General features: G+C 44.1%; 1 protein-coding gene across 1 annotated transcript; it reads left to right on the plus strand.

Annotated features, from left to right (window-relative positions):
• The first annotated feature begins 277 nt into the window (after positions 1 to 277).
• Positions 278 to 27,601, plus strand: RCL1 (RNA terminal phosphate cyclase like 1). Its single transcript, XM_075411648.1, has 9 exons — positions 278 to 451; positions 2,230 to 2,301; positions 3,129 to 3,304; positions 8,492 to 8,566; positions 9,862 to 9,986; positions 12,322 to 12,447; positions 15,193 to 15,349; positions 21,076 to 21,179; positions 25,954 to 27,601. The coding sequence occupies exons 1-9, from the start codon at positions 316 to 318 to the stop codon at positions 26,102 to 26,104; spliced, it is 1,122 nt and encodes a 373-aa protein (XP_075267763.1). The 5' UTR covers positions 278 to 315; the 3' UTR covers positions 26,105 to 27,601.

A 27,601-nucleotide genomic window follows, 5' to 3' on the forward strand; every position in this document is an offset into this window, starting at 1 on the left:
GGATGTAAAACCTTAATTTTACTAACAATTCCACAGTCCCTCCCAACCGGAACGGTTCTATCCCATTCCACGAAAATCCTTTCCCTGCGCACCAGGACGCGGCCCCGCAGCTGCCGCCGTCACACCGCCACCTTCCCCGTCAAACGCACACCGCGCGCCTCCCTCAGCGCCCGCGGGGACGGCCCGGCCCCGCCACCACCGCCCGGCAGCGAGCGGCCCGCCCTGAGGGACGGAGGCCCCGCCCCGCCCCTTGCCCTTCGGCCCCGGCGCCGTCCCAGCGCTCCCCGTTCCCCACCACGTGGGCGCGGCGCCGGCATGGCGGGCGAGGGGCAGTGCCTCAGCTACGCGGGCTGCAACTTCCTGCGGCAGCGGCTGGTGCTGTCCACGCTCAGCGGGCGGCCGCTGAAGATCCGCAAGATCCGCGCCAAGGAGGAGGACCCCGGCCTGCGCGGTGAGAGGCGGCAGCGCCGGCCGGGGGGGAGCGGGCCGGCCGCGCCGGGGGGCTCGCTGCCGGGCGGGGGCGGCCCCGGGCCGCGTCTGTCACCGCCGCGAAGCGTGCGGTGGCGGTGAGGGCCGTCGGTTTTGTTTTATTTTTGAAAGGTGCGTTTGAATTGCCTCCTCCGGGTGTGGGGTAAGAGGTAAGCCGTGGCCGTGGCAGAGAAGGAATAACGGCGACAAACCCCCGGTTTGTGTTGGCGGTTCAGCAGGCAGAGTCCTCTCTGCTCGTGGTGGCTGAAGCGTCTGCGGTGAGAGCCCCCCTGCAGGCTTGCTCTCCGGGAGGGGAATGTCTTCGCCAGGATGCCCTCTTCTTCCACTGGGAGAAGTCCCAGGGCTGCCCTGTAAACTTGCGGGCTTAGAAATTCACAGAATCACAGAATGGTGGGGGTTGGAAGGGACCTCTGTGGGTCATCTAGTCCAACCCCCCTGCCGAAGCAGGGTCACCTACAGCAGGCTGCACAGGACCTTGTCCAGGCGGGTCTTGAATATCTCCAGAGAAGGAGACTCCACAACCTCCCTGGGCAGCCTGTTCCAGTGCTCCATCACCCTCAGAGGGAAAAAGTTCTTCCTCATGTTCAGAGAGAACTTCCTGTGCTTCAGTTTGTGCCTGCTGCCCCTTGTCCTATCACTGGGCACCACTGAAAACAGTCTGGCCCCATCCTCGTCACCCCATCCAAATTACCGCAGCGGAGAGCAGAACTGGCATTGTGTGACGGATGCATCAGCCGCATGATGCAAATATTAACGAGCTGTGGCTTCTGCAGGTAGCTCTTCGGTTCACGTGTTTATTGGGTTGAAAAATCTGATTACCGTTTAGGAAGTAACACGGGGATGTTGCCAACCATCAGGCAGGTGCTCTTGGTCCTGAAAACTACCTGGGGTTTGAACTCTGTGTATATTCACGTAGATTCCTTAACACTGAGTCTATACCAGCCTGGGATACCTGAATACTAGCATATTCCTCTATGTTTTTTTTCTTTCCTTTTAAATTGGTCAAATATCCTTGTCCTTTACTGTGACTGTGAGCATGGGTCCACACAAGCAAGAGAAACTGAGGAATTAGTCCCACACAAACTGCTGTAGTGGACACAGTAAGCAAGAAAAGAGGCGTTGGGGAGACTTGTGTTTCTCTAGCCTTTATTGTGTCAGTGACAGTTGTGGGAATGGAAAATCTGCAGGTAGCTAATAGTGTTTGTGGAACAACTGTGCAGCAGTAGCACTTCACATCTGAATGTCCACTTCTTTTAAACTAAGTCTTTCACAGAGAATAGCGGGAAGCTGTTACTAGCTTGTTGTGCTTAAGTATGTGGGGTCCTGTTTGCTAGGACTTTTACGTTTTGCTTCATACTGAGCAAAATGTAAATTGTCGAATTGTGGTCTTGAGTGATCCCTCAGGCCACTGTGATCAGAAGTGTCAGTTTGTATCGCTCACTGGGGGTAGGGGGGGGCGGGCAGAGGAGTGTAGCCGGTCCAACAATCACGTCTGAGGGCATCTCAGTTGATCTGAGATGCCTGTAAGCATGGAGGCTCAAATTAACATCTCTGTTTTTGTAGTGAATTGCCTTTTCTCATGTGGTAGAACTGTACCACAACAAGTTGAAGGGTGAGGGTAGTCTCACTGTTGTGAAAGATGGGAAAGGGAAAACGTACAAGTGTGATGCTGAAGTTTCTTATTTTTTCCAGGGATAAATTTAAAGAACTTTAACATCCTGTCTTTGTTCTGCTCCTCAGATTTTGAAGCAAGTTTTATTCGCCTGATTGACAAAGTGACCAATGGCTCTCGGATTGAAATAAACCAAACAGGTGAGATGTATTTTCTCTTCTTCCTCTGTTTTGGTTTTCTCTATCAGTTGCTGCAGTGAAATCAAAGTTTTGGGTTGACAGAGGTAGGTGTTCCAATAGCACTGACTGAGAAGATCGGAAGTAACCAAGCTGAGGAGTTTTCTAGTGATTGATCACATGCAAGATGATCAGCGCTCCACTATCATGCAGAGAGTTAAGGAAACTGTATTGCTCAAAAATTAAAATCAATATTTTGTTTGGTATGCAGGACTTCGTAGTGGGCGAAGGTCCCTCTGAACCAGAATAGGTTTTTGTAGAGGAGAAGGTTTGCCTTCTACAAAGGCAAACTTCTGAGCAAGACCTCTTTGTCTAGTCATGCTCAGAGAAGGGGTCGGTTTGAGTGAGAAGTGTCCCACCTAAACATCTCATCTGGTTCTTGTCCTTGTTTGTTTTTTTAAGGACTATGGTTGATCAGTAAAGCAGATGAACTGCCACCAGATATGCCGAGACAGCGATGACCTGATGGTCTGGTGAAGGTTGAGCTGCTGGGGAGGATAATAATTGCTTGTAGAAGCATTTTGGAGATTGCTAAGAGATCCTTGATTTTTGGGGAGGAGGGGTAAGGAGTAGAAGTGGTGTGCAAGACAGACAGACAGCCACTCACTCATGTGCATTGGCCCATTTATTAACTGCAGACATAGAAATAGCCTGCTGGAAGTGCTACCATCTTCCATAAATTCTTCTGTCTCCGCTTTGCCTTTATACGTTGTTGCAAAGTGTCTTTATGCAATGGCCAGTGTGCTGATGGTGCTCTCACTTGGTTTGCTCCTCTGGCATCTTTCCCCCAGGTACTACCCTGTATTATCAGCCTGGTCTTCTGTATGGAGGCTCGCTGGAACATGACTGCAGCCCCAGTCGTGGTATTGGCTACTATTTGGAAAGTCTGCTCTGCTTGGCACCTTTCATGAAACATCCGTTGAAGATTGTCCTGAGAGGAGTAACAAATGATCAAGTAGATCCTTCGGTAAGTAATAAAATTTAAGTACCAGAGGAGGATGTTTTTTTCCCCTAAAAAAAAAAAAATATTAGGAAGAAGTCTCTAAAACATGTTACATTTTTATTACCCCTCACGTCCAGAAGCATCCAGTGTTACTGCATCTGCCAGCAAACTCCCTGAATCAAAAAAGTACCTGCCAAACTGTTGCCTTTCTGCATCACACTCCAAACTGCAGTTTGTAATCCACCTTTTGACTTTCAGTTCTGTACTGCTTCTGTCTTCTCCCCTGGAAATTCCCTTTAAATGTGATGTGAGGCTCTGCCATTGGTTTGCCTCTGTTGTTCTCTCAGAAGTTAGATGGGTTGTTTCTCTCACCCCACACATGTATTTACTGTGAAAAGAGAAAACTGTCTTTAAAATTTGAGTGTGACAGGGAAGGACTCTCTCTGTTCTATTAGGTGCTGGACATAGTTACACCAGTGCTGGTGTGAAGCCTGCTTTCTGTTAGAAACAGAAGTCACATGACAATTGTGAAATTACAGTTGCAAAAATATGTAATAACTGATTCTTCAAAAAGACTCTAGAAGGCACAGTGGATCAAACAACTGTGAAATACTTGCCTTGATATCTGTTACTGGTGATTTACAGTCCTTAGTTTTAAAAATGTTGTTACAAAAACAAGCTACGGATGAAGTGGGATTAAAACACTGAAGTAGTAGTTAGTGGTTATGATTTTTTTTTTTCCCCAAAAGAAAACAAGTGTAATGGCTTTTGGAAAACAGCACTGCTGTTTACCTTTTGAATGGTGATTGGTGATTGCCTGTTTTCCTCCGAGTAGATTATGGAATCATTGTCATCTGAAAACTTAATCTGTTTGTATGAATACAAATACTATGAAGTGGAAGTGCGGATATTAAATGAGCCTCTGAGTACTGCTGGTATATGTGGTTTTTCAGCTGTGCATCTCTTGTCATTTACAAAAACTTGGTCTCTCACCTGTGGGTCTGTGAGACACCCACACGAGTCAAAGGATGATTGAAGTGAGTTATACACAGCACTGTCAAAATAACAAAAGGAGAAAAAAAAAAGTAAAATGGGAAGCGTGTTTTGCTGATCTTTTCGTCACCATGATAAAAAGTACTTAACAGAAATGGAGGTAGTAAGAATCAAAGGAGTCTCTTCTTGTTGACTGCATCTTTCTAATCACAATGGAGAAATTGTTGAAGCATGTGGAGACAGAGCAATGCAATCTTAACGTTGCTTTCCAGTAAATTTGGAGACTCGTTTAAGCAATTGGGTCTTGATTCTGGAGATTATCCCTTTCCAGGCATCAGTCACATGGACCAACAGAGATTAAATAATTTTAGTTGCCAGAATTTCGGGCAGTTAGTTTGTGCTTGAAGGGGGCTTGCACTGGCCAGAGCTCAAAAAGGGGTGCTTAAATTTGTCTATCCATCTGTACACTTTCTGGCTTTCCAAGGAGAAGGAGGAAAGGCAAAGCAGTGTAAATACCTTGTGGGTAATTTAAAATGGACAACGAGTTTGCCCTGCTGCTCGTCATGTAAGAAGCTCTCCATCTCAACTTAGGAGGTACAATAGCCAAGGCACCCACTTGTCTGCTTTGGATAATTTTTATTGTTTTTATTTGTAAAAGGGACAGAATGTTTTGTACACAGGTGTCTTTATTTTGGAGCTAGATGAGCTCTGCAGGATGTGTGCTTGTGTGAGTATATTCAACACCTGTCATCTGCAGATAAATGTACAAATTCACATATTCATGTGTGAAAATACAGAAGTACATACACACATATACACACATATGATCCTATAGTCCCTCTTTTGTGCTTGAAAGGAGAAGGTTATCCTGCCCATCCTCCCTCCATATCTCCTGTTTTCAGCCACACAGTCCTGTGTACTCCAATACCCCAGACACTTTTCAGAGCCTTCCTTAAGCCCATTCAACTCACTGGCAAAATAGCGGAGAGCTATACCCCTGCATTTTGTTGTGGAGGTATCCGTGAGGTAGGTAGCAGGAATGTGAGCACAGCCAAAGAAGTGGGACCTTTCCCTCATGGTAGCAGTGAGCAGGTGGGCTGAGCCGCTGGGGTTTCTGAAACCCACTCTCAGCTTTTAGGCAGGCTCAGAAATATATGTCAGATGAGATTGCTGAGTTGTGGGTTTGAGGCTGCGTTTTGCCAGAGGCCCCCTAGTCAAGAGGACAAGAGGGAAAGTGGCAGATCTCCTGCTGTGGGGAGACTGGAAGTGGTCAAGGCGAGATGAAGGGCATTTCCAGAGGCTGGCTTACGGAAGGAAGGAGTTTGGCTGATTTCAGTGAAGCACAGGTCAGGCTGAGCTCCTGGAGCATAGTGTGTGTTTATGTTAGCATTGGCTTCTATACATTAATAGCCATCCAGTGGGGTGCAGTGGAAAGCTCTTTGACAACTGGTGCCGTTCCGAAGGATTACCATGGCCACTGAAATACAGGGTGATGTGCGCTTGCTCCAGGTTGGACTGTGGTGGTAATAGTGTGTGAGTGATGCATCCTGAATGAGTGAGAGGGATACTACTTCTTTCACGTTTGTCGGGAAGAGACGTGGCTTTGGAATGCCATCCTGAGCCGTACACTGGCAGCCTACATTTGTATTATGTTTTTCTGCGTGACCAGTGGTGAGACCTGGCCGTGGACAGCTTGTGGGACCAGCCGTGTGGGACTGGCGTATAGAGTTGGGGTAGTTCCAGGTTGCTCTGTAGAGAGATTATGCATGTGCGGAGTGCCTTTGTACAGTGCCTTTTTGAAGCGAATGGGGGTGGCACGCAAATGATAGCCCTTATTTTCCTGTTGTTCTCTATATGTTGTTACTCTGACAGATACGTTGTGCTGCAGCAACCTGGTTTTAGAACAATCATTCATAACGTTTGGGTTTGCGAGTGTTGTGTTTTTACAGCTATGCCATGGGACTTTCAGCTGAAACAACTTTCATGCTGGCATGAGACTAGCATATGAAGTTTTGGCATGGAGGCAATAGTCTTCGATGTGAATCAAAATTTAGCAGTTGTCTGTAATCCCAGGAAAACAAGAAGTTTTTCCTGATGACTTTTCTGTCTCTTTTGTGTTTTTTTTGGTAGCATCTGTGTCTGGGGGTTTTTTTTGCAGCTTTGCACTAGCTAAGGGATTCTGCCAGCCGTGAGAAGTTACTTTTCATATTTTTTTCTCTTTTAATCGTTGTAGATTTCTTTAAAGGAAAAAGGTTTGTATTTACACTAGTTTGCAAACAAGCAATGTCATCAGACTTAACAAATTGTTGGCATGTGTGGCAAGGTATGCCCTCGGCTGTATGGTGCATTGGCTTTGGTAGGACTTGGTACTGTGTTGCCTGCTCTGGAGATGGAGTAACTGCCCTTCAGGGGGAGCTGAAGGGTGATTTTATGGCTGAGTATAGGCAAGAGACTAGAAATGCAGTTTTAGGTCTCAGTTCTGCTGCCATCTTGCGATTTCAAGTGAAGTATTTAACCTCTCTGCCTGAACTCCCACTTGTCTGCTAAGCAGAACAGCCTTTTGCACGTCCTCAAATACTGCCGATTACCTTCTCTATTTAGGCTGCAGATTTGGAACAGAGACAGTCTCTTACTGTGTGTCTGCCTGGTACCTGAGAAGTATCAGGCCTGGAATTTGTCTGAGGGCTAAAAACTACGACAAATCTTGAAATTTTTGGAAACAGACAAACCACACTCAAAATTGATCCAGCTTCCTAATGCTGGCATAACGTGCTTTCTCCAGAGATACAGACTTCAGTCTAAAGAATTCCAAAAGTGGAAATGGAGGAGGGGAAGGCGGTTCCTAACCTACACTGTGAAGCTTTGCTTTTTTAGTTTCCTAAGAAAGTGTGAGAAATACTATGTGTCTTTAATGTGAACCAGATCGGCTTATTGGAACTTCTGCTAGTGGTATTCCCTCGTGTCTCTGTGTGTGCACATGCACATTAGTAAGGGTTTTTGCTCTAAAAGTCAAATTTGTGTGATTAATGAATACTACCGAGGGGCGAAATTAAGGCAGCCTGGCTGTAACAAAATATATAAATACAAAAAATTAATCATTGACTTAGGGTTTTTTTTTAATGAAAACATTCAAATATTGATAGTACCGTTGAAAACAACACCAAATGCCTCTCTGTAAGAAAGGAAGTATGTTGGCCAAGCAGGATATGAAGAATGAGAGCTGCAGCATACGCTTGTAGCTTCTGAGGTAGCTCTAACAGGCTGTTCACAGCTTTGTAGGTGAGGCATGTGCTACTACTTCATCAGCAGCTTGCACTCTCTGCAAAGCAGAGAGAATGAAACTCAAGAATTGTGGATTCTGGCTGAAGGCAGGGGAAGGAGGGTGCTTTTTTTTCTGCCTCTGAACTGCTGTTTACAGCATGCCTGTTTCCTTAACCTGAATTTAGTTCCTCTGGTCATGCTGTCCTGGTCCTGTCTTTCCCAAGCTGCTTGTTTTGGGTAACTACTGTGCTGTTGCACTGCTGAATCATCTTTGTCACCTTCGGCAATGCTACTAAAGTTTCAATAGAAGGAAGAAGATGGCAGTCGCTGTTTGTCTTAGGTCAGCAATTAGGAGGAGCAACGGCAAGGAAAATCCTACTTGGACCTGGATCTGGCGAGCATCTGGTTCAGAGAGCACGTGGATGATGTGTTAGTTGCTTCAGTTCTTCCAAGTGTTTCAGCAGAGGTTACCTAGAAGCTTCTGTTTCTTGGAAACAGATGAAAAGAAGTTCTTGACAAAAGGATGAGGTTCCTCCTGCCAAATCAAGGGCCTGTTCCAAAGTGCGAAGGTTATTGTAATCATCATTTGTTTAGCTGTAGGAATTTTTTAGCAATGACAGAAGAACGTAGTTTTTTTCAGTATCTGGGTTCATAGAAACAAATGAGCTGTTTTAGCTGAACTGTAATAGAAGTAAATATCAGGCTGAGGAGGAAATGCAGAATAGGAAATTCCATCTCCCAGTAATTTGTTCTAGCAAATACTTTGAGTAGTGAGCTAGTGTTGGTAGTCTAGGGGCAGCTGAAGCACTCTATGCTGCATTTCCACATCTTCCCATACCATACCTGGTATGGAGAAGCCTTGTCTTTGTTAGGCATCTCATAATGCAACAATGTTTAGATTACTGACTTCCATAACTTCCAATAAAGAGTCTGCTTTTTTGATTCTGTGTTCTACAGGTTGATGTTCTAAAGGCAACAGCTCTACCCCTACTGAAGAAGTTTGGAATTGATGGTGAAAGTCTGGAAATCAAGGTAAGACAGTTTGTTCCCTTCTTTTCTAGCACATGGTGAAATGGTACTTTTGCACTGCTTTAGAGGGCCACATGCTGACTGCTGGTATCTGTCTCTAGCAGATATCTAGTTGTAGCTACACACGTTTCTAAAATCACCTCCTGTTCTTGGCATGTTTTAAATGGCATACCAGCCACGCAGCAATTGAAGATGTGGTAGAAGAGAGATGCAAAGTCTATGGGTAGAGAGGGTAAAAAGAAAGTAGTGGCTTTTCTTAGTCTCCAAGATCTTTACAAGCTAAGAAACCTTTTTGCCTGCTTGTTCCTCCTCAGTTCACTTAATTTCTTTTTTCCTTCCACTTGCTCTTCCTGCCTCCTGCTTAGGGCTAGGGAGTAATAGTAGAATCTTCTGCCTCCTTCACTGGTAGAGGAGCTGGTTCTGGGGGTGATCAAGGTTTGCTTCCAGTTTGGAAAATACAAGAAAGAAACTTTTCTTTTAGAGACTACACTCTTCACAGGCCCAATAAATCTGGATGAAGAATAGATTTTTTTAGGTTGGAGAAAGGAATTATAACCTTTCAAAGTTAAGAACGCTGATTTAAAATGTGTGAAGGGCCTAGCTGTGCTACTAGTCTTTTGCTTGCTTTGCCAGTTTTCCCACCCCAGGTGCCTCCTTCCACCCTGCCCACAGTGCAGGACCCCATGTCATCCCCCTGGGATTGTCAGCCCATGCTCCAGCAACCCCGCAGCAGGGCCGCAGCAGGGCCAGTCTCCATCTTCCCACAGCCCTGCCCTGCCTGGCCATGGGCCCCCCTGAACCAGACCCACCTGTGGGCCCATATCCAGCCCCATCCTTGTGGCCATCGTCTGGGGTGGTGGAACAGGGTCTGGCTAGCCAGGCCTGTTTATGGGAATCAGTTCATCCTGGTCCCCCATATACATACTAACCATCAAACACTTCTAGACTTCCTTCAGCAGTGAGATTTGCTATTACAGATCAGTCTTAAGCCAAGGTTGCCTTCCTGGTAAAGACGTTGGGTTTTTGTTTAGTTGGTTTGGTTTTGTTTTGTTTTCCATTGAGAAGCCATGCCCTACTGTACTTGAGAGAGAGGAGGAAAAAGGAAATTAATTTTTGCTTGTAGGTTTGGTGTAAAATCCATTTCTGCCTTTAGGGTATTTTTTCTCGCCTGTATTCACATAATACCCCTACTGATAACATTTTGTTGTGTGTGAAATAAAAGCTGTCATTTTTGAGTGTGTGAGTACATTCTTTGTGCTCTTTGCTAACCTGCTTTTTTTCTCCATTATTGTTTCTAGATCAACCGGAGAGGAATGCCTCCGAAAGGGGGTGGAGAGATACTGTTTGCGTGCCCAGTGAGAAAGGTCTTGCAGCCGATTCAGTTCACAGACCCTGGCAAAATCAAGCGCATCAGAGGAACTGCGTATCCTTGTTTGTTTGTTTGTTTTTCTGCTTTGAGAAGACTGTGGCTTAAAAAATAAGTCCCAGCTTGAAGTCACAGAAGTGCACCCATGTCACTGAGCACATATCCAGATAACACAGGGTGAGATTACACAGAGGGATCACACATCTAGATTTCAGGACTATGTGTCATAACTGCTGTGTTCAGAACATTGCTGGACTTTTAAACATAAAACTGAACAGCACTATTTAAAATCTTTTCAATAGCAAGGAAAGGTTAACATACCTTCCATCACACACTGTAGCAGTGCTAAAAGGAATCTTACCCTGTGTATAAATCCAGTAGATTTGTCACATGTTGACTAGGTGGCATCTTGGTTGTTAATGAGTCTAGCAGAATGTTAGATGGGAGCTTAAATCTTAGCACAGTTAACATCTCACTGCACACCTGTGAATTGAGCTTTTTCTTGTGTGATGGAAAGAAGTTTGTCAGCTCTTCACCTTCAGTAGTACAGTTGGAGATGGAAGAGGTTTTACCTCTGCACAAAGGGCACAAAATACTGTTGTGGAGTACTCACTTTTGCAAACAGAACTGCACATCTAGTTAATGGGGGGGGGGTGTCCTTTATTTTTCTCTTGTGGCTTTGATATGGTATCTGTCATGAATCTGCTGTCACTGTAGGAAGAAGGCATGAATCCCTTACAGGCAAGGTATACTAAAGGTTGTATTTCATGAGCTCCTGCTCTATCCTGAGCATTGGCCAACTTGTAGTTTAATTTGCAATTATGAGAGTCTGTGGCATTTGGATGAGCACAGCATTGCAGGTGAAAGCAATTTTACTGTGTGCATATGCTGTAGAATAAAAAGGAGGCAGGTCATTGTGCTTTTGGTAGTGTTTTTCATGTTTTTCCATGAAGAAAGTAATTTCCTTATGCCCCTGTCCACCTCTGTGGTAAGTAGCTCTGTCCTCTGTTTCTGTGTGAAGGAGGGAGCACTGATCATTGCTTTAGTGCCATCTTTCTAAATTGATGTTAAAACACCGTGCCATTCTGGGCTGCTGTGACTGTATTTGGTTGATGTATGTGAACTGCAGGTTTTTAACTTCCACTTTCCTTTAGGTTTTCCCGTGCTTTTTCTCGGGGATAAAGGTTTGTCTTTAGTAAGCCCTGTGGAAGGCAGTCTCATTTTAGTTTAGCCACTATGTGGTCCTTCAAGCCAGTAGACAACAAAACATCTGGAAGGATGTGTGCTTGGGTCTTTTTTTATGTGCATTTTTGTCTCTTCAACATTCAGCTGAGCAAATCTGCTTCCTCACAGCTGGGAGTCTGTGTTGCAGTAACCTTTTGTAGTCATCCAAAATACTGAGTGCACCACCTGCGCAGAACAATCAGTTTTCTGATTGTTATTGACTGGGCTTGCCTGTACAATCTTAAAAGCTGTTGGTTTACCTACTCCACAGGAGAACGCAATAGAAATTAGTAGAAAAGGAAATTCCCTTCTGCCAGCTGGGAGGTTTGACAGTGTGTTGCTCTGCATTGGTATGCGCATGTAGGAGCAGATGGGTGGTTAAATGTGCAGAACATGAGCCTGCATTATAGTTGGGATGTAGTTTGGAGCACATTGTGCTTTCTACGTTTGAAGATCTGTGGGGAATATCACTGAAGCAGCACCTGTGTAAAAGGGCACAAAGGCAGCTCATCTCTTCTGTACTGTGGGGAGGTGGGTTGAGGTGAGCAGGAAAGTGGTAGTTTCTTCTTCCCTGGTGCTGTTACCTTTAGACGCTGAGTGACTGGAGAACCAGTGAACTGACAGAGCCTCACAGCACTGCAAAATAGTTGGGGAGAGCAAAAATTTTCTTTTTTTTTCCTTTTAGAATAATTTTTTTTTTTTGTAAAACATTTGTCTTTGATTTCATGTACACAATTTCTCCCTAGAAATTGAAAGACAGGATTTCTTACTGCTAATTCAGAGAAACTTAACTTGTCACCATCTTTTAGTAGTATGTGAGTAGCAGAGTACACAGGGCTTCCTCCCTCATAAGAAAGCGCAGGATGACAGAACAGCAATTTCAGATTGTTGAAGGGCATTTTTAAGATAGGTGTTTAAATAATAATAATATTAATCTGTTCTTCTACACATGTTCTGTGTACCTCACTTCAAGGTACGCCAGTGAAGAGACTGTAGAAAGCACTTATGCACATGTGCCTCTGTAAGTACAGGAAAATGGACCAGTCCTCATGAATAGACAAAACCACATTTTCCAAAATAATGCATTGGGACCTCTTCGCCACTTTTGTCAGTCTCTGGTTTAAATTTATTTTGTGACCACAATTAATCCCTTAGCTCGAAAATGTAGATACTCTGTCAGAGTGTCACCACAGATGGCAAACAGAATGGTGGAATCTGCAAGGAGCATCCTGAATAAATTCCTTCCAGACATTTATATCTACACGGATCATATGAAGGGGGTGAGCTCTGGAAAGTGAGTATCCAGTATTCACAGGGAACAGAAATGTAATTCTCCATTTGTTCATCTGCTAGGCTATTGTGGTGTCCTTTTAGACCATCATCTTCTATCTTGCTGAACTGAAAAAGATACTCCTTGCAGGGAAAGAATGGAATGATTTGCTGTATACGTTTGTTTTACTCATAGTACAGGTGCAGAAGTTGTGTGTTTTCTTAAACAAGGAATGTAATACGTCGTTACTGCTACTAAAGGTAACTTGAGCTCTCTTCAGTTTTAAATCTGTTGCTTTCAAGTGAGATAGGTATCAGAGGTGCCATGGTATGTTGTGAAAACTAACATTGAAATTTGACTGTACACTTTTTGATAGAAACGGTAGTATTAAGGATGGGACCAAACTGTTTTAGAAGGTATTTCAGCTGAATGGGTTGTCTTCTGCATTGCCAACACATTAATAGCTCCTTTCACTAGCGAGGGCTGGAAAAATGAGACATTAATTTACTGTATTTCCACAGATTTTGTTTGCCAGCAGAACACAGAAGTGATGGATGCGATTCAGACAATTTTACTGATTATCTGTCAGCTTTGCTGTTGTCTTGTCACTTTTTGTTGAGCTTGAAGGAATTCTGGATACCTAATTTGTGTTCGGTTGTATGCTCAAATCCAGTCATGCACATTTTCTTTCACTGTTTGCTTTTAGAAATGCTACCTTAAAGAAAACTTGGTAGGTTTGGAAGTTTGCAAATATGAAAATTGTTGGCTCATTTTTAAGTGTTTTTCCTCTTTTCCCATCCTTTGTCATATTTAATATCCCAGGTTAGTAAGTCTTGTGGTTCTAGACTGCTGTTAACAGTGATCAGGATTGTGAAAACTTTTCTGGGAGCTACGAGTTTATGGAGTCTTATTTTGGTTTTTATCTGTCTATAAAGTGGAAAAGTCGAATGAGTTGTGGCAGCAGCATTACATTTACTACTTGGGTGGGTCGCGCATGCAGAGGGATAAATAATAGCATGGGAAGAGGAACAAAATCCGTCTCAACCTTGCTGGTGCATGTAGCTTTATGATGCTGCTGTGCTGTCTCATTCAACCGAAGTATGGCACCAGTATGGTTGCCGTATACCTGGTATTAACATTGTGCCACTCTGGCAAAGGTTTTTTGGTTAACCTGATTCCCAGTGCGTGTGTGTGTGTGTGTGTCTTGTCAGGACAAGGAAGGAAAGCAGTATTACCTCGCTGTTTCCAGTGCTGCCTCTGACGATTAGTAAGACCAGCAAGGACTTTGTGCCCAGCCCAAACCCAAGTCCTGATTTCAGAATATAAAGCATTGAACTATAGCCCTTCCACAGTGTCGAAAGCTTCAGGGAATACATTATTTGAGCATCTTCTGCCACCTATAATGTCTCTGTAAGCAGGAACTGCCCGGTTCTGTTTTGAGCATTTGCAGCAAAAAGTTTGTGCGGGTGCTTCCTAATACTGTCTGCACATACATGAGGCTCTGGATGACTTTAATTTTTAGGGGGCAGGTTGCCACATGCTACTGAACACTAACAACATCTGCCAGTGGGTATAGTTTTTAAAGGATACTTGTCAAAAAAATAGCATCTTTGACACTGTTCTTGTCTAGATCTCTATCTCTCTTTAAAAGGAAAAGATAAGAGAAACATCTTTAACATACCTTCTGTGTTGCTCAGCAAGTGCAGGGAGTTAAATATGTATGGGAACCACTGGTGTCTTTTCATTCCTGCCCAACTAAAATGCCTCTGGAGGAACTGTTGTTTTTCTGGCACTGAGAGAGTTTCTGTGTATTGGTGTTTGGGGTTTGATTTTGTGGTTTGTTGATGATGTTGATGTTCCTTAGAGTTTTGGGTCAATGGGACTATTTTAATTAAGAAGTTTGGGTGGTGGAGACAGCAGGAGTCCAAAACTGTGGGAAGTTAAGTTAACCTTGCTTTGAATGGCTAGCTATTGGTGCTCTTCCAGAGCCTATAAATAAGAGGATCTTGTGACTTTTTTCTTCTTCCTTACATCTTTCTGATTTCTCAGCAAGCTGTACTCAGCCATCTGTGACTTTCTTGTAGCAAAACTGTTTCTTAACTCTCACAGTAACATTTTGTAGGATCCTAAGCTCAGAGAAAAATAGGGGGGTTTTATTTCTTTCTTCAAATCATAAGTTCAGAATTCTCTTATGGTTGTAATGATTTGGATGGTATTGAATTGAAAGTGAAAAGAAGCGACTGGAAATACAAGTAATGTGGATCAAAAATATTTTTATTCCCTGCTTGGTGCCACAGCTATGGTCTAATCTTGCTAAATATTGAAGCTTCCAGGTAAAGAGCTCGATCCCTAATTAGCTTAGGTTATGAATGTCTCAGAGAAGAAACTCTGGATACCTTTGAATGGTCATCAAATATGAATTAAATAAATGTGAAATGCATTATTTTTTTTAATAGACAAGGGTACTTCTGCTGTTTGGATTTTTATTTTTTTTTCCTTATAAAAGAGTCTGTGCAATTGTCACAAGTTGGCAGCACAGTGAGTTTGGGGCAAGTGATACTGGGTTGAACTTTTAAACACTGTTTTTAATGTTTTTTTCCAGGGTGAATTAAATGTGTAGAACAGGAAATTTGTCAGCAAGTCCAGATTCACAGTATTGTCCTATGAGAGGAGCTGTTTGACTTGAGGAGGAGGTTGGCTGGGAGTAGTTCTTGACTCATTACTCAATTTTTGTCCTTAAATCAAATGCACTTTTCCCCTTTCTTTCAGATCACCAGGTTTTGGCATGTGCCTGACTGCAGAGACCATCAATGGGACTATTCTCAGTGCCGAGCTAGCCTCAAACCCTCAGGGCCAGGGAGCAGCTGTGCTTCCCGAGGAACTTGGCCAGAATTGTGCTAAGCTGTTGCTTGAGGAGGTCTACAGGGTAAGTGGCTATGTTTTGTGTGTATAGCTGTAGGGGAAGAAGGTTATGATGTATTGGTAGAGGAGGAGGTGGTTTTGGGGCACCCTGAGATGGGGTCAGATCCAAACAGAGAAATGATCTGATGCCACCAGTGTCTTCTTCGTTCAGGTAAGGAGTGGTTTTGAATGGTGCCATTAACAGTGTAATGTCTTACTGGGCTGTATTGTTTCCCGTGTCCAGGAGATGTTACTGTGAATCACAGGAGTGGGAAATTTTTGTTTTGTTGCTTTCTGTCTGCAGCAGAATTCAGTTGGCTTCACGTGGGCTGTTACTTTTTTTTAGTAATAAACTGGAGGGAGAATAGAGTCAATGCTCTGAGAATAGTGGTTGGAATTGTGTCTTATGAGTGGGAGAACATATGAGAAAGAAGAAGGGGAAAAAAAGAAGCAGCTAGCCTCAGTGGTGGCTGCTTTGTGGTGATGATGACAAAGTCAAATGTGCTGAGATCTGTTGGTTGTGTGAGGGGTTGGTTTGTTGGAAAGGAGCTGGGACAGTGTTTGCATAGGAGTCTTCAGCACACCACAGTCGTCTGCAGGTTTTGGGGTTTTTTTTTGTATTAAAATGTTTTTCATTTGTGGTGAGATTTTTAGTGGATGACCAGCTTTCAGTCTTACATGTGATTTGGCCATTAGCAGCATAGTGAGTTTCTGATTGTTGTGGTTTAACCTAGCAGTTAGGACCCAACAGCCACTCGCTCACCCTTCTCCTTCCCCCCCAGGACATTGATTTAATAAAGAATCTACCTGCTTTTGTTGTGTATCTCCACAAATGTTAAAATAAGTAGCTGTTTGCATTGACAAAATGCATTTGGCCTTTAGGAGGCAGTCATCTACAAATTCTACTCACTGTTTTAAAAAAAGTAATTGCTCTGAACAGGAATAACCTGATGGGACTTTGCAAAATATTAAAAATGCCACTAATGAGATTCTGTATTAGGTAATTTAGTCAATTATAAAAATACCCCTTAACCTCATAAATCACATACATAGGTGTAGTAAATTGTTTCTGTGTGCCCATGTTACCTTTTCCTTTCCCCACTGCAAATCCTTCATCTGTCTGAATTACCGACTTGCCCATTTGTTCCAGTCTTCCAAATATTTTGTCTTTGTTTATTCAGTATATGCACCGTGTTGCTACAGGACTTTCTGTTTCTAGCCCAGAGTTCTTATCTCATAGAAACACCACAAACAAATATTCTTTCTGGGTGCAGTCGAGACCCCTTCCATTTGAAAGTCCAGCAGGCATGAAGAATGCAGTCACAGCTAGTGAGTGAAATGTCTGTCTGTTTCTACAGTTAACGTAGTGACAGGTAGCTATTTTTATTTGAGGGGTGAATTGTAAAATATCAGGTTCGTCTCCCCACCATCCCACTCCCTTTTTTCTCTTTTAAAGCCATCCAGCACTTGACAGATTGAAACTAGTCAGGGAATTTGTCCAGATAGTATACTTTCTTCCGAGTGAGATGTCAGAGAACTTCTGAAATGAGGAGTGCTGGAAAGGCCTGAAAGAGGTACTTTTCTGTTTTACTGTACTGTAGCCATTTGAATGTCATGAGTCAAACTCTGCAAAGCACGAGGATAGTGAGGATCTCAGGACAACAAAAAAGCATTTGAGGAGGCAACAGGGTCTTTGAATGATAAAGTGATAGGCCATGAGATTTCAATGTGTTTGAACATCAGATTCTGAGTGAGTGACATAATTAGCTGTGGCCTGCTATGGCACTGCTGGTACTCCTAGAAGGCTTTTTTACATGTGGGCTGCTTTGGTCCAAGAGCAACTGACAAGTGCTGAGTAGTGTATGGACTGCTAGTGGTCCTCCACTGCAGCAACTCACGTTGGAAAAGCCCTTGTTTGTTAGCGGTTTTGGCTGTTGTGCTGCTTATCCACTGGGGTGCTTGGTCCTTATTCAATGTTCATGAATTCCCTGCTCCTTCTGTAATGGGCAAATGTGGTGGGGTTTGTTCTGTAGATTTCAGAATGCACACTTAGAATTTATGACACACACACTCACAGCTCATCTTTCCAAATTCCGGGCTAGTGCTTTCTCATTGATTTTTTTTTTTTCCCCCCTCTCTCTTCAGCTTAGGTCAATTTGATCTAATGTTGACCCCAGAGAGGATATAAAAACATGTTGCAAAGCATGCAGTGTTTGCTTAGTTTGTGGATACTGGGGTTTTTTTAAGGTTTTTTTGACTAGATAAGATGTCTAGTGAATCAGTAAAAATTTGGAAAAGCTTTGCGTCAGGCAAGGATAGGTTGCTCTGAACAGGCACTATCTAAGTCCCACGCCCTTCACACTAGCTACTTACTGAATACAGGGCTCGACAGGATTTCTCTCCCTGTATTTAGATCCTCTCTTTATGAGATTGTTTCTCTATCTGTGTCTTTGCCTGTAGGTACTGTGCTGCAGGAGCCAAAGAGGGATGACCAGAAAAGGGCATCCTGGGAGCACTGGAGATAACTCTCTGTAGAAGGGTTTTAGCTGTCGAGGTCAGCCACAAATCTGCTGGAGTTTATTACTGTTTAAAGGGGCCCAGGGCCGTCTCTAAATTGCTTCCTTAATGCTTGCTATTATGTGAACCTCACCACTGAAGAAGTCTAAGGTTTCAGTCTTGCTATGTTAAGAGCTAAATGGTCCCTTTTACTAAGCCTTCAAAAAGAAAGAGGGCATATGATTCTTGGAATCAGTGGAGCTGTTTTTATGTACCTTTGTTGATGAAAAGATGCTGGAGCTAACTGACTAATAGTTAAGTGGCACAGTGCTAATTACACTGGCCCTGTAGGAGGGGGTGTGGAGTGTCTGGCTAGCATTGTCTTTATAAATTCATATAGCAGTTCTTACCTAAGCTTAATTGTAGAAGGCCAATGAGGATTTTACTCTTGCCTTTGGAAGTTGTTAGTTATGGAAGCTTTATATAGCAGGTGATTGGCAGAATGGAAAGCCCTGGAAGAACTGGAAAAGGATCAAATGTTTATATTCCTTGTGATCATGAGAAATAGGGGAGGATGCAATACCTATTTAAGGCTGAGTTCTTTAGTGAAGAGAGGTCAAGTTGTTAGGGAGGCTTGGAGGGGGCAGGAGGGGTAAGGCTGTTTGTTTAATTTAACTAGAGCTAAAATGAGTGAAGGATTTCACTGAAGGCTTAATTTTCAAGATGGCCGTAATTCAGTGTGACAAGACTGTGCTCCATTCTCAAAAAAAAAACCAAACCAAACCTCTGCACTTCACATAACAAATTACTGAGGCATGCAAATACATACCGCACAGGTAAGGAGGAAGTTGTGTGTGTGCCAAAATATAACCAAGACTAAATCAAATCTGGGGTCAAACTCAGAAGAGTAGTTCTCTTCAAAACACTGTTGTCCAATACGCAGAGTTGCGGTATTTGTATGTGAAAGTCAGCTGCGGTATTCGTATAACAGCGTTTCAAAATGGAGGTGATTTTACTTGATTTATGTCTCTGTCACATCCAGCTGGATCTGGTTCTGTTGTCAATGGAAACAATAATGGAGAAACTGCTGTAAACTGTATTAATATGGACTAGAAGCTACATCCCAGGTTGGTAATGAGTGCCAGCTGTTTTGGAACAAATGTCAGTACTTTGTCTCTGACTGCCCATCCCATTTCTTGTGGGAGCCTTGTTTTTTATTTTGGTCTCTTAAGTAAGTGGCAGGTGGATTGAGAGAAGAACGTTGGCCTCCTTCGGAGCAGCATGTCCCTCATTTGGCACAAGTTACTGTTATGTCATCGTTAGATTACAAGCAGATCATTTAATTTCCCTGTCTGGCAACTGCCTGTGTGGGAATGGGCATAACAGCACATTGCTAATGTGCAACAATAGTGGGGACGACTGACTCACCGCAGCAAGAGAGCTTATGTAAGCAGCTAGGATGTGAGGGATGCAACATGTTTTGCTATATTGTTTAGGACGTGGTTGTTTCCATGCTGATGGAAGCTTTTGTATAAATTTGGTCATAAAAACAGATGTTTTATAATGTCTTCAGCTTTAAAAAAAACAAACCAAAACAAAACCCCACAAAAACAAGCTCAGGAAAGGTGAAGTTCTCATCCAAGTTATAAAGAGCATTTTGAATTATTAACTGAACTACAGATACAGAAAGTCCTGTGTCAGGAATACTTACCAAACTCTCATCTGCTCCTCGTACATGTTTCAGATTTGCAGATACAGCTGGTGAGAGCTGTGGGTTTGGATCACACCAGCAAATTCTGCAGGTACCCTGTTTGCTCAAGATAAAGCAGAATTTTTGTCGGTCCGGTAGAGGGCGTTAGGTTGAGTGCATGAACTTCACTTTGGTGTGGCAGGTTCACGCAGTTAAAAGGGCAAAGGATGCTGTAACAGCATGTTGCTAGGAGTTAGGTCATGGTAGTGAACGTAATAAAGATGTTTCCTTCATTGTAGTGTATCATTAGTTGCATGAAATGCAGAGACTTTTTTGAGAGGAACAGAGCTGAGGCTTGTCACACTGAAGCAAAGCCATCTTGAAAATTAAATCTTCAGTAACTCTCCTTGGAAGGTCCTCCTTTCTGCCCTCTCACTGAGTAAATGTGCTGAGGTTGTTGCATCGTTCTGTTTTCTTAATCTGTGTCGTCCAAAATAGATTTTGCCCCCTCCCTTTTCTTTTTTGTATGCTGTTATCTCGTAAAATGAGGACGGGTTACTCCTTGTCCACAAAGGTAATTCTTAGTTTACCTGATTAGAGAGTTGGGTTTTAAAAAGATGAATTTTTAGTTTTGCTCTCTCCAGAGAGCCTGTTTGGAGGGTTTAGCTTTAGGCCTGATCCAGCAGGAAACTGTTCACAGATTTCATGCAGCTGTGGATCAGGACAAATACAAGGACAGGGTGAAATAATGTTATGCCAGATATTCTTCCTATTTGCAATGTGTTTGCATAGTCATAGTTGGTAAATCCTCTCTACAGCAGTCTTGGCTGAAAGTATCCCTTTTCGTTTACATTCAAGCTTTGTAAACAAAGAAAGCCTTCCAATTATAATTTCTGTATGCATCGTAGTTAACACCTTCCACATACAAAACAATTTGCCATGCATGCATGACTTATCACAGTCAGATATGTGCAGGAGTATGTGTAGTTCCACATAATTTTATGCATGGCTCTTTCACATAGCAGTAAAAAAAAATTCTTCCTATTTTAAATATGGGCAAAAATATGTTTTACATTTGTAAAACCACAAAAGGTAGCAGCAAGGGCTTAGGTGGAAGTGTGTGAAGCAACTTTTAACTTGCTGTTTTGCACCAACTAACACTGAACTATTTGTCCGAACGTAACTTTTTACACTTTGAAGTGCTGCAATTCATGGTATCTTCAAATGCACATGAACTGTAATTAATACCTGTTTTCAGTTTACTGCAAAGAAATTCTTCAGTGCTTACATTCTGTGATGTTAGAAGAGAACACGTTGGGAGAGATGGGGGGCATCTTTAATGTGACCTTGTTACTGGCTTTTGTTTTAGTTCTGTTCCTTTCCCAGCCCACCATATGAAATTAATTTGTCATTGTTACAAAATCTAGATTTTTATCTTTTTTGGCCCTTGAAAATTGGGAGCAGTAATTCAGCCTTTTAAGTGTATCTTTCTCCATTGTTACTCTCCTCCCATCTGGATTTCTGGTTTGTACAGAGATTAATTATTAAAACATTTTGGTTTGCAGGGGGGCTGTGTAGATTCAACAAATCAGAGCCTTGCTCTGCTCCTCATGACCCTTGGACAGCGGGATGTTTCCAAAGTCCTCTTAGGACCTCTGTCTCCATACACGTAAGTTGTTTTGTTCAGTTTAATTGCCCAGTCTTCTTTAATTCACTGGTTTTATTGCACAGCTATTTTTGTGTATGGAAGACTTTTCCTGGGGCTATGAGTAGACCAACTTGTACCCGTCTTCAAATGAGGCAGGTGGTATAAGTTACTTAGTATTTATTTCTTCACATTAGAAGATGATTCTGAGGTAATTAGAACTGTGGAGACGAGGTTTGTTGTTGGTTCTTGGTCTTGGATTATATGTGTACATCGGTTTGCTTTTCTTGTCTAGCATACACTACCGTGTTTTCCCAGTGATCTCTCTGTAGCTGTGGCATTAAATGGCATATTTTAAATGGCTAGCCAAACTCTAGAGCTGTGATTGTCCATTGGAAACAGCTTAGGAGATCAATTCATGGACCTTTGTGCAACCCCAAAGCTTTAGCCCTATAGGCAGTGTACTTCTGTCTAGTCCTTCAGTCTCAATTTTTATTAAAGCTTGGGGTGCGGCTGGTAGCGGTTCAGAGGGTTGAAAAAGACTAAATTTCTTACATTGCTAGTTGCAACACACAGGTTAGGGGAAGGGCATCCAGTATCAAAGATCTCATTTACTCTATCAGACTGACAAGTGATTGACTAGATCACAGTTATTCCTAGAGGCTGAGCAGTTTTCCTTTAATCAAATGGAGGGAGGGTTGTTTATCTGACAATGGCATCAAATAGTAAGACTATGAACTGTCCTTTTTCGGTTATCATGGTACCGGTGCTGTATACGTGAAAGGTACAGTACTGTGATAACTGAAGAATGGTGGTGCCATCACATGGGAGCTAGAAATTGCCTAACTGCTATTCTCAACCCCTGATATCTTGGAAACAACATTCATCAGATTTTGAGGGGAAGACAGGGAAGCCTTCCACTGCACAGGGGCAAAGTAATCCCCTGTAAAGTAAGTATCCATGTGAAAGGCTTACAAAGAGTAGATACCAGTGTTCAAAGTGCGCAGTTAAGCATGTGAAATAAACCAATCACTTGTCATTGTTCAGTCTTTTTTTTGTGTGTGTGTCCCCCCTTTTTTTTTTGATGCTATGAAAATCGCGTAAGCACGCTAGTTTATTTTGTAAGCAGGCTGATTTCAAATGGGTGGGCTGTCACTGCTTCCAGGCTAGGACTGCACAGCAGGGATGAAGGTCAGGAACAGGCATCCTAGAGCAGCTTGACATCGTAAAAACCTGTGATTCTGTGGGAATCTGTGGCTCATCAGTCCTATGAGGATCTATTCAGAGATCACGCAGCTCTGGCTACAGCACCCCTATGCCCTCGCTAAGGTGGTTGATAAAGGGCTGGGAAATTTGGCTCCAGAGCCACTCATCAGATGCACAAGCTTTCGAAGTAAATTGCAGTACTGTCACGTTCTGCTTCATTGTCCCTCCCTTTCTGTCTTGGGTCTGTGACATCTCTGCGTTTAACGCTTTCACCCTGCAGAATCCGAAGCTATTTATGAGCCGTGTTACGCCAGATTCGCCACCCTGTCTAGCACAGTGTGGTGCGAACGTGACAGTTCAGCTGGTGGATGAGAGCACCCTGTGGGGACGTGGTGCTTGGGAATACGTCCTTCAGAACGAGGAGGGAGACATCTCCCAAATCTGCCTGTGCATTTCCACGGGAGGCACCCTTTGCCCCTGCTAATGGCATGGCGGGGTGGGGGCGGCAGCGCCACGAGCAGAGGTGACCTCAGCGGTATTGGGGACACCAGTCCACCTCACGGAGATCAGCCTGCCGGGACAGGCTAGTCTGCCTGACGGTGAATCGGCACCAGCCGGGGGTACGGGGACGCTCGGGCGCCCTGGCCCTTGGTTTCGCAACGGCCTCGGGGCTTCAAGCCGAGGGGCTGGGGCCAGGCGCAGCCCCTGAGGAGGGGTCTGCCTCGTGCAGGGCGCCTCAGCCCGGCCGGCCCGCCGCTTGTGGTTGTTGCCCGAGCCCATCCCGGGGTCGGGGGTGCCCGTTACCGCCCGCACGCAGCCCCTCGGCCGGCTGCCCCCTCCCCGCAGCCCGCCCGCTGCCCGCCGCGCCGGGGCCGGGGCCGGGGCCTCCCCGCAGCACGGCGCCCCCTGGCGGCCCGCGCGGCGGGCGCTGCCCGCAGGCCTTGCCCGGCAGCTGCGGGCCGGGCCCGGTTCCCCGGGCCGGGGTCGGTCCCCGGTGGGACGCGGGGCAGCAGAACCGGGGCCGCCTGCGTGCCCAAGCTGTGCCCTGCCAGGTTCTCAGGGTGGTCGAACCAAGAAGGCGTTGCTGGTGCAGAGGTCTTCTCTCTCGCTGAGCTGCAAGTTGGTCGCCTTGCCCTGACAGCGAGTGAAGACCTGTGAAGTGGCTGTGTACCACTGTGTAGCAGGCCTCTGGGAGAAGGCAGCACTTAGATAAACAGAGTTTCTACTCTTTTTGGTTTTGGGTTTTTTCTTTTTTTTGTTTGTTTTTTTTGTTTTGGTAGTACAATTCTGCTTTGCTCTTGCCTCAACACACAGTCTAAATTTCTAGCAAAATAAAACTTCTTTACACCACTTACCCCCTCCCTCAGTCCTCCAGTCTGTACGTGTGTGTGTTTGGTGCAGCCCCCACTGTTATTTGAGGTGCAAACCTCCCCACACACGACCCGTATCAGCCTCAAGCAAATACAGACGCCTCTCTCTGCTGTGCTTCTGTCGCATACCTCTGCCTTTCACCCCTCTTTTTCTCCTGTTTCCAGAGCTCTTGCCACTTGTGCTTCTGCTGAAGTGCAAGATAGAGCTGGTCTCTTGCTGCTCCCAGGTTCTCCCCCAGCGTCCCCAGGCAGGCTCACCTTTGCTCCCACCCCTGTGATCCTTTCCCGTGTACCCGGGGGCTGTGGCAAAGCCCTCTTGCTTTTTCGCACTCTGCCCTTGTTCAGAAGGGAGAAGAGGTAGTCCACATACCCCTCTTGTGCAAGGGGAGGTACAGACCAAACTGATCCCACCAACATGTTGCAGAGTTTGCTGATCAGCTTGTAGCATTTTCCCTTGAGCCGGCTCCACGCTGCCTCTGGCATTTGTACAGTTTATTCCGTGCCCTCCTTGCAGTTCAGCACACCGCTCCTGCTGTTTTGGGCTTGGCTGCTTTCTTGTCACACTGCCAGACCTCTGGGAAAGGACCCAGCTAAGGACAAGGCTGGTACAGAGCTTGCTGCCTGTCAGCTTTACTGAAGAGTTTGTGCCAGCGTATGCCCATTTGCCTATTATAGCAAGCAACAAGAAACCTTGCAGTTGTGGAGCATGGAAGAAAAGGCGCTTTTCAGTTCTGTTGATCCATTTGAGAGATGAGAGAGCTGGTGTTTGTGCTCAGGCCGTTTACCAGCCCAGGAAGATGAGGTAGGAAGGTGTACATAGCACAGGGAGCCACGTGCCCACATTCACACTGCAGAGGTGTTCAGCTGTCTGACCTGGAGGTAACTCCCAGACCTTGCTAAGCACAGTCCAGAGCAGGTAACAGCGGCCTCTCTCTTTGTCTGACTCCTGCTGTCTCCCTGCTCTCCCCATGCATGTGCCCGAGCACAGGAGCTGCAGGATGTCCCACTGAAGTGGATAAGGTAATTCTTGCTCCTGCAACCTCTGTTGTGCTTATTCAGTTTCTGTGAGTTGGAGCTGCCAGGAGGTTTTTAGAGGCCTCGTGATGTTGCAGGGGGTACAGTCTTATCCTCTTGGTCTCCTGCTTCCCATTCTGTGGGTACTTTATCTTCATTTGGTGTAATGATTAAGTATGATTAGCTTGCGATTATGCTCTCAGCATGCAGAGCAGAGGCTTTTTCCAGATTGCCAGCCAAAACAAATGCATGGACTGGATGTGCACATTCCCTTCCTTTAAAGGTTAAACTTAACCCAAGAAGAGCACATACCAATTGCTGCAGGAGATTAAACCTTAGTTCAAGACTGCAGACTTGCTTGTGGCCATGACTGGAAGTGACCAGACTTCTGTTATGAGCAATTACCAATTTTATATTTCTAGCCTTTTGGTGTAATTGCTTGTTCCCTGTTTCAGGGAAGCCAGTAGGAATGATTTCTGGATTGTTTTTGGTTTTGTTCTTTTTTTTTATATATTTTTCAGTAGCTTTTCCTGTCACTGGAGATTCAGTGTGCGTTTAGGAGCACTGTGTCTGTTTAGTCTCTTCATGCCTCTCGTTCTAAAATGATGAAAGGAAAATTACTTCCCCCTCCCTCCCCCGAAAATCAGGAGACAAAACAGGGAGAATTTTGAGTCTGAGTGTGATTCTAGGGAAACATTTAACTAAGAAGTGGATAAGTCTGTAATATAAATCAGACACGTGCTTTAGGATCTGATGTGTTTGTTTTTAAAGTATGCATGCAAGGCCAGCCTCTTGGCTATTCCTGTTTATCTTTCCGTCTTTAAATGTTGCGGGGGGAGGGGGAGTACCACAGGTTGGTACGGGGTGCATATGGCCCTGATGGAGATTTAGGATCATGAGTAAATGACCTTGCCTGGCTACATCTCTCCTTTCTCCTTTCTTCCACCTTCCCTCACTGTTTTGTCTTGCTGTGTTACCAGGCTTTCCTTCTCGCTCTGCTCATACACAGAGTGCATTGGTTTCAGTAGGGGTCACTAGCCACTTCTACAACACAAGTGAGAAGACTGGAGTCTGTAGGCTTGTTTCTCAGTGCTGAGCAATATGTTTGTGTTCTATTCACTGTTATCATCACTGGAATCAGTGTTAGTACATACTGATAATGGGCTTTCTGTTTTGTTTCTTAAACTCTGTTGTTTTCTCTCCCTCAGAATTGAGTTTCTGCGACACCTGAGAAGCTTCTTCCAGATCATGTTTAAAATTGACACAAAGACCCCTGAGGAAGAGCACATGGGCGGGGAGAAAGTCTTGATGACGTGTGTTGGCGTTGGATTTTCCAACCTTAGCAAAACTATAAGATAAGAAACATCTGCAGACGTCATGGAAGGGGTGACAGAAAATGCTGCAAAGATCTGATAAAACCTGCCTTTCACTGTGCTTATTCTGGCACAGGGAAACCAGTGGCGATTCCAGTGCAGAGGTACCCAAGCTTGCTGCATGTAAACAATAAAGCTGACTTTAGGCTGTCTATAAATGCAATGCCAGTATTCTGTGCTGCATGGAATGGCTGGCTGGAGTCTCAGCTGGCTTGGGACTCTGCACTGTGTCCCACTGCATGGGACACAAGTGCCTCCTATGTCCTTGTGCCATTAAGCTTTAATGCAGTGGGTGCTCTAGTTTTGTGTATCTACAGACTTCACTCAGCTTTTTCTGAAAAGTTTAGATAGAGAAAACAAGATTGACCAAAATGAGCCTTGCAGTGCAAAACAAATGAACACAACAGAAACATTAGGTTCTTGAGGTAATTGCAGAGACAGTATTGGCATGGAAATAAAAGTAAAGATGTGACAATAATTTTTTGTTTATAGATTGCATGTGTATAGAATTTGTCAAATGTTTCAGTCCTGTTTACATTGACTAAATTACAGTTTCACAGCAGGAAAAGAAAAAATACCTGTCTTTTAAATTTCCTTAATGTTAGAATACTGCAGAAGAGATCACAGCCTATACTGACTTGTTTTAGCCTCCTCTGCAAAATGGGCATGGGAGAAGAAACCTGCCAGACAGTTTTTGACTTATCGCATATATTCTTTTTAGGTTTGTTTGGCATGCCACACACTGCCATTCACAACTAGTTGTGAAAGGTAGCAAAAAAAGCTGTAGGCTTTGAGGGAGAAAAATGTGTTCAGTTATTTCATCACATTTTGTGCAAGCTGCTCCGTTTTGAAAGAGGGGATAATGATGTGTGGGCACTGCTTGGATTGACAGGTGCAAAAAGTTTCTCCTGGCCTATAAATGTTTACCCAAGAAGGAGTTTTGGTAGATTCCAGGCAAACCTGCTGAAGTTAATGCTGAACTCCTGACACAAGGAATGAAATTTATGTGTCTGGAGTAAAATAAAACCGTGTCAAAAGCTAGTATATGTATAGAGCAAGTACTAGTGACTGTGTTATAATGGTCTTACAAACTTTATCTGATGCCACTGTGAAGTGGGCATGACCTCTGTAATATGAAAAATGTATATTGGACCCAAAAGGACTTTGACAAAAATCTAGGTATTGATTAGTGTTTTATTAACTATTGCAGGCTGTGTGAGTCATTTTTGTACTGTACTTTGTTCTTGTTGCAATCTGTCTAAACATGTTTTGGAAAAATAAAATGTTTTTCCCTAAATAAGGTTTTATTTCACTTTAAAACAAAACAACAACCAGAAAAAAAACAAAAACTTTCTCCCCAGCCCTATAAGATGCCACTTCAAAAGATAAATGGCGATTTTTGAACTGATACATCAAAGGAACAGCTTTGGGTGTTGCCAGGGTGGGAGGAAGGAAGAGGGCAAGGCCTTTCTTATCATTTACT

The sequence above is a fragment of the Opisthocomus hoazin genome, chromosome Z (assembly GCF_030867145.1).
Source record: "Opisthocomus hoazin isolate bOpiHoa1 chromosome Z, bOpiHoa1.hap1, whole genome shotgun sequence".
Lineage (NCBI taxonomy): Eukaryota > Metazoa > Chordata > Aves > Opisthocomiformes > Opisthocomidae > Opisthocomus > Opisthocomus hoazin.

Bases quoted from the DNA above. Each gene is read 5' to 3' on its own strand.
- RCL1 (XM_075411648.1), top strand. From the start codon at position 316: ATGGCGGGCGAGGGGCAGTGCCTCAGCTACGCGGGCTGCAACTTCCTG. The intron at 2,302-3,128 runs GTGAGATGTATT...TCTTTCCCCCAG, and splicing joins GATTGAAATAAACCAAACAG to GTACTACCCTGTATTATCAG. The intron at 21,180-25,953 runs GTAAGTTGTTTT...TCTCTCCCTCAG, and splicing joins GGACCTCTGTCTCCATACAC to AATTGAGTTTCTGCGACACC.